The 11,820-nt window shown below is 33.3% G+C and overlaps 1 protein-coding gene and 1 long non-coding RNA gene across 10 annotated transcripts; one reads left to right on the top strand and one right to left on the bottom strand.

Annotated features, from left to right (window-relative positions):
* Window positions 1-701: 701 nt before the first annotated feature.
* Window positions 702-7,348, bottom strand: LOC107785979 (uncharacterized). 8 transcript variants are annotated; one of them, XR_001648026.2, is made up of 7 exons: window positions 7,150-7,348; window positions 6,952-7,040; window positions 5,608-5,690; window positions 3,358-4,330; window positions 2,165-2,294; window positions 1,391-1,462; window positions 702-983 (listed from the first exon to the last, which is right to left on the bottom strand). It is a non-coding gene; the product is annotated as an uncharacterized LOC107785979 (long non-coding RNA). The 8 variants fall into 8 exon arrangements; XR_001648027.2 differs by having other exon boundaries at window positions 2,247-2,294; window positions 5,608-5,766; XR_001648025.2 differs by having other exon boundaries at window positions 5,608-5,766.
* Window positions 7,349-7,761: 413 nt separating this feature from the next.
* LOC107785981 (uncharacterized) lies at window positions 7,762-10,983 on the top strand. Of its 2 annotated transcripts, XM_016607416.2 has the most exons (4): window positions 7,775-7,897; window positions 8,274-8,391; window positions 9,674-9,871; window positions 10,634-10,983. In XM_016607416.2, exons 3-4 carry the CDS (start codon window positions 9,690-9,692, stop codon window positions 10,818-10,820), a joined length of 369 nt encoding a protein of 122 aa, XP_016462902.1. In that variant the 5' UTR covers window positions 7,775-7,897; window positions 8,274-8,391; window positions 9,674-9,689; the 3' UTR covers window positions 10,821-10,983. The 2 variants fall into 2 exon arrangements, with proteins under 2 accessions (XP_016462901.1, XP_016462902.1); XM_016607415.2 differs by lacking the exon at window positions 8,274-8,391 and having other exon boundaries at window positions 7,762-7,897.
* Window positions 10,984-11,820: the final 837 nt, after the last annotated feature.

Here is an 11,820-nt window from a genome sequence, read left to right on the forward strand (position 1 = left end):
TCAATTATATCCTTTTTTGGCTTAAAACTTCAAAAATTCAAATATGTTACTATAGGCAACTGTTAAATGTTATTAGAATTGTTAATATATACTTCAAGTTTTAGCAGCCAACACTAAGAATAAGTTTTATAATAAAACTGATAGCTTCATAGATGGGATTTACAGAAATTGTATTAGGTTAACGTAGGAGTAAATATGTTTATTGCATAATAGTTGGAAATAATTAAAAGGATATAACTTATGGAGTAATTTATAAGTTTAAGTATTTGCATTTAAACTTACAATACAAGAACTGTATGTATACGAGTGTAAACATAAGTTGAACAATAGGCTATTCAAAATTCGATCGACACCTTTCGACCAACTTAAAATGAACTCAATTAGGACATTTTAGTTTTATGAATAGAATGTGAGCAAGCCATATTGAACTATAAACTAGTTTAACTCGAGTACCTGTACATACAATTTGCCCAACAATTATACAGGAGTTCAATAATTTGAGTCTATAATTTTGGCTGAGAGTCTAATAATTTGAGTTCTGATATAATTTTGACTGTGTATGAACGCATATTTATATGTGATTGCAACTATAAATAATAAGTTATTTAAAATAACCATATCACAAACAAAAAGACAGTTTCGTTCTCAGTAAATAGTGAGACATAGAAAAGCATATTTACCTCCCCAGGGGCCGGCGTGTGTAGAACCGAACAAATATTTCATTTTGTTGTGCTTTTCTTTTAAAATCATTTACAAAACCAAATCCAAGCATATGACTAATTGTTCATTTCCTACCTATCATTATATACCAAATGATTAACCAAACGTATTATGTTGCTATCAGTGCTATACCACCTATGAACAATAAAAATTATGTAGTCAAGTTAAGAGCCATATATGGTATTGCAAGGATTTGCACATTGCTGGAAATATCCGCTATTTTATATTCTTCTTGATCTCCATCATAAGAGCTTGCTCCTATTCTGAGAAAAGAATAAGATATTAAATATTCTTAATAGAAAATATTTACTACTACAAGTCCCACACCAAGAATTTGAAATATATCATCATACAAAAATAAGCTAGAAAGAGAGAACATAGACGCAAGCCAAGTATCTATGCAAATCAATTACTCTGGAGTACTATATCCTAGTGTATGAGTCACGCTAGCAATGTCTTTAAAAGCAAAGTACTATATCCTAGTGTATGAGTCACGCTAGCAATGTCTTTAAAAGCAAAGACGTCGTTACTACAATCTACTTTTACGTTTTGTGCTATGAAAACTTTATGAAAAAAAAATCAAAAAAACCCGAAAACCAAAAAAATCCGAGAAAAATAAACTTATTTTATTTACTCATCAAGTTGTTGTTGCTCATGACCCAATACATACCTCAGTCATCAGAGTCATCAGACTTCTTTAAAAGGATGACTTCCTTAAACTTCTATTTGATGAATAATCAGTCTATAAGAAAATCAACAAATAAAAATAATTTAGATTTCAAAAAATACCGCAAAAGATGTAATCAAATAAAAAATGTCCTTCGAGATATAGTCAGCTCAAAATAATGCTTAATCTTGACCCTTCCGATTAGAAGTTAATCAACATGGAATCTAAATGGTTGATAAACCAAGTAACATCAATAACTTTTTTGTGTTATTCTGTCCGCAAGAGCACCGCGTATTTGAAACGGACTCAGTCCAGGTCATATATTTTTCTTTCTCAAATTTTTGGTTTGTCCTTGGCATCAACATGCGACACATATCCAATTTGCAATGATTAATGAACAAAAAGAATAACGAAGTTATACCATATAACAGTTAACAAATAACTCTACATTAATCATGCTAAACCATCCTTTCTCTGTTTGTACTCAATCTTAGTGCATAAACTCACCGAACAAAAGTATCTCATGAAAATAGTGCAGTGGGGTATAGAGTAATTGTGTTGTAATTCACAAATAAAACGTAATTTCTCTGTCCCAATTTATGTGTTATATTTTTTTTAGCTCGTCCCAAAAAGAATGTTATACTTATCTATTTAGAAAGAGTTTAACTTTAAATTAAAGAACAAAAGCAAGCACACCCAACAAATTACGTGCAGAGATTTAGACCTCACCATCATAAAGATAAACATAATACGTGGCCAAGATAGATAATTTATAACCTTTTTGAAAATGATGGAGGAGGTGCGTCGAGTCGTCCATGACCATGGCAAGTAAATATTTTTCTATCTTTTGAGTACAAACCTGTTTCAATAAGGTAAATTCAAAGTGGGAACAAAGCTTGAACATTCTCTGCAAAGTCAAAAATTGAAAAGAAGTTAGATAAAGGAGGAATGATATTAAACGATTGCCATTAAACTCATTTAGAAAATGAGTTAGATGAATTATGATGATCAGAGAAGATATGTGTTTTAAGTTTAATACAAAGTTAACATATTTTCTAATTCTTGTTTTGCTTCGGTAGTTATTAAATTTGATAAAATATCAAATGAGGACAAAGCAATGTGGTAGAGTGATCTTCCTATAATTATTAATCATTGTAAAGTCTTCCCGCAACGCGAAAAAAATGCATTATATTTTTCGGTTCATCTAAATAAATAGAGAAAAATGGAAAAAATGAGAAGGTGTTATCACCACCATTATAACAAAAAGGAAAGAAAGATAGACTATAGGCTATATTCAATTTTTTGAGATATGACTGAATTTTGTGGTAGAGATATAAAGTTCTTCTAGATGGTTCTTTCCGATGAAAGAAGACGTGATGTAAATTGCAAGTGATTAACTCCTCGATGGAGAGACCATAAGGATAGAAAGTTCTCTGTCAAACAAAGTATATTACTTTTGAACCCACAAAATGTGTAGCCATGATCTATCAAAGCTCAAGCCTCGATAAGGGAGAATCTAGAAGTTTAATGTAAAGTAATTTCTTTCAATAAATTCATCAAACACTTGTTGCACAAAAAGTTTTACCTAAAAATATAACAAAACCCAATTAAAACTAACTCAAGTTTCAGGTAGTAGCACCCACATGTCCCATATTAAACAGTTCCATTAGTAGTGTTCTTCTACCAAGAAGAGGCAAAAAGACAAAAGCAATAAAACCAAATGAAAAGAAACTTAAATCAAATTTAACTAAAAATTTAACCCAGTCGCTTTGACCACAAATGAAAGCAGAAGTATTATATTGATAGAATTTGCATATGAAGACAAAAATTAAACATGAGATACAAAGAAGAAACAAAATGCACAAAAGAAAATCCAAAATAAATAACAAACACTAACAAAGGATAATAGCAGACAAAAAATGAAACAAAATAGAAGAAAGACTGAAACAAAAAATAGCTCACACACTAACCTGAACCTTGTAACACCCAAAGTAGAAGACCCATGAATATAGATACTTCAAGCAAGAAGTTGACAAAATAGGAAGAAATCCATTGAAAAAAGTAATGAACAGAAGATTGAAAGAGAGAGGAGGATGAATTGAAAAGAAGTGTAAGAAGATTTAAGCAAAAATTGTGGTACAACCCCAAACTGAGAAGATGAAGGGAAAGTGAGAGAGTTAAGAAAGAAGATGAAAGTGTGGCATCGTATATAAAAAAATAAAATGACAGAGTAATGACAATTCTACCCTTGGTCGACCAAGCATGGCTTTTCTATATAATACTAGATGACTCTTGCCCGCGCTTGCGGGCCCAACGATTTGGATTCTAATGCAGCTTTACTTTACATTGCAACTAAGGAAGAAGAACATTTCATGAGATGTACAGTTATGCCAAAAGAACAAAGACAAAACATAAAAACCCCACGATGGCAAATACGTACATCGTACATCGGCTGATATCTCCAAATTGTGAAAAAGTTTCCTTCAATCTTATGTTATCTTGAAAAGGCACTCAACATGGGTGTGTTAGTCATGAACTTAATTAAAGTAAAAAGACGCCTTCAATCAGATCTTGTGCAATTGTATGTAAGCCAAGGCAATATGTTTCACTTTATAAACTTTGAGAGTGCCCTTTTTTTTTCCCTTCTACGTCTATACCTGCTGAAATCAACTCAACTCCCTTCTCTTTCAGCTGATGCGGCTTGTGGGTAGGGAACGAACTACTGACATTTTCACCATGCATAACTACAACTTATGCCTGCACCCTTGACTCGACATGTATGTATTGCAAACTGACAAGATCTTTACGATATATCTCCTCACTCTACAGCTTTCAAGCTCAAGAGTCAAGAAGAAACATAATAAAAATATTGGCTTCAATTAGAGCCCTGAACAAGTTCCGCTAAGGTAATTGTGAGTAAGTTCCGCCAAGGTAATTGTGAACCTGACAATTTTCAAAGATTGAAACTTCAAGAGAAGGGGATTATGTAGGATATTTCACAAGAGCAGCAGGAACAAGACACTGATACTTCTTATGAATGAAAAAACTCTCAGCAAAACAACATATGATGACCAATATTAGGAGAAACACACAACAGAGAAAACCATTAATAACTTAACAATGCAAACTAAATGAATCACAAATAATCATGCTACCAATTGAAAAATAAGCATTATTCCAAAGGAATTCTAAGAATCAAATAACTGTAGTTATTAGAAAAAAAAAAAGCATAGCCATGGATTTATTATCATCTAACTACTTTTTATTTAGTTTTCACAGATAATTGGAGGTGTTTTATTAGTAGACGATGTGATGATAAATTCACTTTCCTGCTTATAAAATAGAAACAATACCCTTTTATGTTAAGAAAGCTAAATACGTGAAGCAAGAAATTTTGATCCATTCCTATATATATATACCAGACATCATTAGGTAAACATAAAATTATCAAAGGGACTAAGCCTCACAAAGAGCCTTTATGATCAATGAAAGGCATGTTTGCAAATATAAATATACATTCTTTTAGCACAAACAAAATAACACATTGCAATAGGTACTCTAATAGTTGAAGTAAAATTGGAATACACATATAGTACACACATGAGAGATGGTTTTCTCCTGTATACTGAGTTGATGCCGCTATTGCCTTAAAAATTCATTTACTGACTGAGAAAAGAAAGATCTATATGTTCCTTTGACGTTGTTAATCTTCTCTTTCCAAAATATTAATTTTCTTTTTCTATTCATTCATTTAATTTCTTTGTACTTGCTTACGTTTTTGGACAAAAAATATAGAAATCACGCGAGAAGAAGGTAGATAATAAGAGAATAAGATAGTTGAATAAGGATTGAAGAAACTTGATACCCATACTCCACGTTATAATGGTAATGGATGCTGAGTTTGGGTTCGTTTTCTTCCTTTCTATCTTTTTATTTTTTCAATGGCCCATTAAAGACTTCTCTTCCTTTTCGTTTAATTTCCTTAGAATTTCTAAATATCTTAATTTTTCATTTTTTTTTGAAATAGTAGTATGAAAAAATTAATTGAAAAAATAAAGAATAGAATTCAATAATTAAAAGAACATTATGTAATAGCTTGTAATTGATCTTTCACTTCTAGCTCAGAATTGGCTATGTCATCCGAATCAAAACTACAAATGCAGAACTGAACTTTAAAATCAAGGAGAAATAAGAAAAGGAGATAGAATAGTAAGACTCACCAATCAGAAGCAGTGGAACACCATAAATCTCCAAGCAAGGATAGCGGCAAATAACTGCAACAATAGCCCAGTCCCAAGAGCAACTATATTTCCATAGAGGGAGAAGCGTGTATGTAAAGGATAATAAAAAAGCGTGTATCTCCATAGCTCCTACTATAACTGGAGGAAAAAAAGGCGCAGAGAGATGCTAAAACTCAGGCAAAGGGGAAAGCGATGAATGAAAAAGCTCTAGAGGATTTTAGAGCCACAAAGAAAGCAAAATAGAGGAGGGGTATGTGACAATTCCGCATAGGGTAAAAGAAACGCATACTAGCTTAAGTAAAGAATAGAAAAGTCCAATATGCCCTTAGTCGACCATCATAGGTTTCTATAGTATACCTATCTTCGTAGCAAAGAAAGATTCTAATCTTCAACTAAGATTGTTCGCTATCAACCACATGATCTAACTGAAAATAAATGGAGAAACAACTCATTAAATGTTTGTGAAGCATGTTTCCCTAGAAAGGGAGCAATGTTGTGTTAAGTTTAACATATTTATAAAAATTAGCGTACTAATTACACTCCTTTAAAAGTTAAATTCATAATTAAAACAACTCTCATCACTTTTACTTAAAATATTTTCACCACCCAACAAATGTTACACACATGCCTAAAACGCAACACAAACCAACATAATCGGAAGCAGATATTAGTATTCTATCTTCTGAGAACTAAGCTCTTGGGTTCTTATATCTTTTGTCATAATTGAAAGCCATTAGATCGGTGTAATTCTCCCATGGATCAGTGATCAATGATCTAATTATATTAATAAACTTTGTACTTCTAAATGCGCTTGGAGCAATATTAAGAAAGTAATAGGAGGATCTTCATCTTCACCATAAAGATGATCTTTTTTTTTACAACAATCCAGTAAAAAGAAAATAGGAATAGAAATCCAATAAGCTTCTGGATGTTTTTCATCACCAAGTTTGAAGCAGAACAAACAGAAAAAGGGAGGAATGCACAAGCATTCCCTGAACATACGGCGAAATATATAAAGGCAAAAAAAAAAAGGTAATTTGCATGACTGTAAAATTCCATCTCCACACAATCAACTCGTGTAATTTTATCCCTAAGAATTCATCTGAAATATAGAATCAATTCTGTTCCAACTTCCTCGAATTATAGCACTACGGAAAATATATGATTATAATATTGAGAAAATTCAAGTAAAACAACCTCAAATATCTCACATAATACACTCATGACAAAGACATTTAAGAAACAGGTATACTAAAATTAAAGAATGCTCTAAAAAGAATATTATCTCTGTACATATCATAAATATGTTCCCAGAGACTGTACCTTTAAAGAGCAGCACATACATGATAAAAGAGCACCATTGTTGTCGGCGAAGAACTCCAAGTTATGTCCTAAACTCTTCTACCTCACGCCTAACTCTCCAACAACAAAAGTCAAATCAGACCGGAAAATAAATTCCTCGTAAAGATTAACCCGAAAAAAAAGAACAAGATTTGGACAAAACTTAAAAAAGGAGGTGACCTGAAAGTTGCAATACCCAGTTGAGAAAATGAAGAGAACTGAAAAAGGCATTAACAAGTCTGGAGAACTTGAACATATAAGGAAATGAAAGAAGGTGAAGCAATTGATCTTCCTACAGATTTGAAAGAAAATCATACATGTAATTGGAATAAGGGAGGTGAAAGAGTTATGCTTCTAGAATTGTGTTCGAGTGTTACTTGGAAAAAGCAACTCGGACCATTATACCCTTTATTTTATTGTGCAAAATAACAATTATAGCCTTGGTCGACCAACTTCTCATTTATATATAATAGATAATAGAAATATAATAAGAAAAAAATATAAAAATAAATATAATTTTAAATCTAGTTTTCGTCGAACTTAATCAACTATGGCAAGAAAATTAATTCAATTATGTAACAATCAATCACAAAATACACTTTATTGAAGCAATCTTCACAAATTAAGTAGTAGAGAAAATGGAAAAAAATAGGCTTATCCTCAAGGTTATCAAAGGAGTATACAAATAAAAGAGGGAAATATGAAATAAACCTAAACTAAGTGTATCACAAGTGGATTACAAGTTTTTTCTTGGGGTGCAAACTGTATTAATCGAAACTTTAAGTGGGAAGGTAGAAAATCACCGATTCATCATTTTCTCAGAAGTCTTTATCAGAAAACCCAGGGTCACTGCTATCGGCGACTGAAGCAAAATATCGCCCATAGTATTTCGTTACTGCAAATCGTAGATTTTCTCGGCAGACAAAAGGTAAAAATTTGAGCTTCATTTTTTGTTCTGTTGTGTCCTTTGTTCATTATAATTGGATTTTTTTTTTTTTCTGTTTTTGCTTCCTTATTTGTATAATTTATTATTATTAAGTGAAATTGACTTGAATAGAGCGAAATGGATATAAAGGATTCGTATTGTAAATTAAACTAGTTTTGGGATTGAGGCGTAGTTTGTTGATTGATTGACTGAAAGATTTAACCTACTGCTATTAATTTCTGTCAGATCTTGTTCCTTGAAATTGTAGATAAGCACAAGATTACACACTTAGGCATGTGTTCAGGAGATTGAATTTGTTGTAGGTTTATATGTTGTGCTTTTGGTGTGGGAGATGATTAGGGTTTTTGGTTTGACTCAGGTATGACTGATGATGTTCAGCTCTGATCTGTGAGATAGAGTCGGAACTAGCTAAGAAAATATCAGCTCTCATTTTTTTGATAGCCGTGTTGTCCGAGCCAGCTTGCTAATTCCGCGAGGTACCTGCTACCTTCCACCAGCAATAGGTAGCACGTACTCTGTCCACTAAGGTTTATGGGAAGAAATCACCTAGTGATTTTGCCTTCATTAGGATTTGAACCTAAAATCTCGTGGTTCTAAATCCACTTTATTGACCACTAGGCCACACCTTTGGGTGTTAAACATCAGCTCTGATTTTAGCCCCCAAGACTTAGTTCAAGTGGCAAAATATTGAGGGATTTGTGAGTCGGGTCACAGGTTTGAGCTTCGCATCATGCGAACTAGGCTTGGTATTTAAGTGGCGGGCCCATTATCTTTGATCCTAAGGGTTCGCCCCAGACGTATGTCCTGGACGTCAAATAAATATCAGCTTTCATTTTGTGGGGTTTTAGAGAACTAGTAAGTACTTTGTCAACAAAACCACGAAAAAAATTGTTGTTCTTTCTTGTGTGCATTAGAATAACAATGATTATGTGCAGTTAAATAAGATGAAATTACTAACCCGTTTCCAGTAGTGTATTTGGTTGGGAAAAAAAATATTCATGGAAATTTTGAGGTAGGCCCGAAATAGAGTAAGATAGATATAGATGAATCATATAGATGGGATTGAGGCTCAGTTGATAGATTGTTTGATGGAAACTTCGGAGTTGAGTCTCAGCTCTGTTCTTATTTCTATAACATTCAGAACGGACCATAGAAATATAAGGTGATCAATGCAGAGTCATTTGTCTACACATGTGAGAGTGACTTTTTTTATCAAAAGCCTCAGTCTTCCTGAATCAAATTGCTAAATAGCTAACCTTCTGCTGTTTATTCTGAGGGAAGTGGCAGACAATATTTTGAACCTTTTCACGCTAGATCTTTACTGGTTACCGATTTTTGTAAGTCCGTGGAACAAATGGTCATAGATTTTATGTGGTGTTGTTTTTCTAAATTGAAAAAATTAGCAAAATTGGGTGTGTCTGGTCCCCTTTTTTGGGATAGATATAAGAATCCGTTGATACAAGTCTGAGACAATCTAAGAAAGTCCATCAAACCTCCCAGAAATCTAACCAACTTCTATATAATTGGGTGTCTCCACTTTGCAGCAAAATCTAAAAGAAAAAGAGAACTTTTGGTCCATGACAACGGATTCTCAACCGTTCATTTTTTTTTTCCTAGTTACTTCCCGCCATAATAACCAAAAAATACAAAAGGGTGTGGCCTTCCCGGCTACTTTCTGCTTGCCTCCAAGTTTCTGTCGTTGTCTGCTCTGTTAGCTAGTTAGATGTTTGATTTTAGTTTCGTTATTGCTGGGTCTAGGACTTTCTTGGTATTGATGGCATCCAAGATTCAGCAACTGCAATCTAAGGCATGTCAAGCTTCACAGTTTCTTGCTAAGCATGGTACTGGATACTACAAACAGTTGCTGGAGCAGAACAAACAATATATTGTGGAGCCACCCACTGTTGAAAAATGCAATGAATTGTCCAAACAGTTGCTCTACACTCGTCTTGCCAGGTTATACTCTCTTCAGCCTAATTACTCGGTATCTGTTGCTAAGCTTTGGGGATCAGTCATTGTATTTCTGCGATGAGCAGGCCACTATCTGCTTGGACCTTTGTTATAATATGCACATGAAAACCAGTATGAGTAATTTTGGTTCCTTGGCTGATGGATTAGGTACACCACATTGGTCTATTCTCACTGATGTGCAGTATTTTTTTTTTTTTTGAGGTGTACTCTGGAACTGCATCTTATAGTTATTTTGATTTCATTCAGTTTTGAAGTGCAAAGTTTTGTGCGTGATAATGTGCATTAAATGTATTTGGTCTGTTTCAAACCAAGTAAATCGTATAGCCATATTCATAATCTCGTGTTAAAAAGCATAAAGTAGATTATTATTTATAGACGTAGTCATAAAATTCTCTTGTTAAAGGTTATTATAAGCATCGCTTATTGAAAAAAGATTATTATAGGCAATTCTATGCTCTATGATAAAATGTTATTATGTGAACTAATCATTCTTCATGTGATGCAACCAAAGATATCATTAGTTGAGATGCTTTATCTTACCCCCCCCCCCCCCAAGTTATTAAAAAAATGCTTTATTTTACCACCCCACGTGCCTCCCTGTCTGAGATTTTTATGATCATTTTTCTTCTAATAAGCCAAGTGGAGTGGTATACTATGCATCTTACATAAAAAATATTTACAAGTAGCTTACTGGCCATTATGGGTGGCATTTGTTCTTGATCATTTGAACTTTTTTACTCCCTCCAGCATCCCTGGTCGTTATGAGTCATTTTGGAAAGAAGTCGATTCTGTCAAGCACATATGGAGGAATAGAAAGGAATTGAAGGTTGAAGATGCAGGCATTGCTGCTTTGTTCGGCTTGGAGTGCTTTGCATGGTATTGTGCTGGTGAGATAGTAGGAAGAGGATTTACATTCACTGGTTACTATGTCTGAGATATCAGTTTCCAAAAATTTGTTTGTTCAAATTGACAACTGTGAGGTCTCTCTTTTTATTAGCATGATTTGAGTAACAGGGAATTCATACCAGGTTTTGTTTCCCAAGAAAGTTTTTGGATCTGAGAAATCAGTGTATAAATTGATTGCAATAATTTACTAATCCTCGCTCATCTTATTTCCCACCTCAGTGGAGAGGCTTAGATTGAACTTTGTAATAGTAATTTTATCTGTTGAATGTTACTGCTGCCCATGACAAGTATACTTTGTTAGTGTTCCTTTTGTCGGTGTGTGGATACCTCTTGGTTCCATCAGTAGAAATAACAAACATTTTATACATAGAAAAAATGTAGTGGTTGACTTTACAGCTGAGCTTATGTTGATTTAACTAATGTTTGATATACACAATCTCTCATATGCATATAGCTACCCCCTTCTCTCCTATCATCTGTATCCCTCTGAGCTACATGCTCTACAAGCTGAACTATCTTTTCTGGTAGGAACCACTGCATAAGTCGCCGTTGTCCAGGAGAAAAACAAGCTAGCTTTCTTCGATCCTTGTTCTAGGGACATACAACTAAACCTCCAAGTTGACATTGGTTACCCTTGCCTTTGCTTTCTGCCCGATCTGCAAGCTTTCCATTAGTGATATAATATATTAGTGGGCGTTTGGACATAAGAATTGTAAAATTCCATATTTCACGTGTGTAAATGGTATTTGAAATTTAGAGTTGTGTTTGGACGTGAATATAACTTTGGGTTGTTTTTTAAGTTTTGTGAGTGATTTGAGTGAAAAATTTGAAAAATAACTTTTGTAGTTTTTTAAATTTTCGAATATTTTTAAAATGTATCTTCAAGTGAAAATTGAAAATTTTATGAACAAATGCTGATTTCGAAAAAAAAGTGAAATTTTTTTGGGAAAAGGGGAAAAATTTCTTATGTCCAAACGGGCTTTTAATGTGTTTGTGTTTAATGGAGACATGATATTCATATGATATAA

Source organism: Nicotiana tabacum, chromosome 21, assembly GCF_000715075.1.
Source record: "Nicotiana tabacum cultivar K326 chromosome 21, ASM71507v2, whole genome shotgun sequence".
Lineage (NCBI taxonomy): Eukaryota > Viridiplantae > Streptophyta > Magnoliopsida > Solanales > Solanaceae > Nicotiana > Nicotiana tabacum.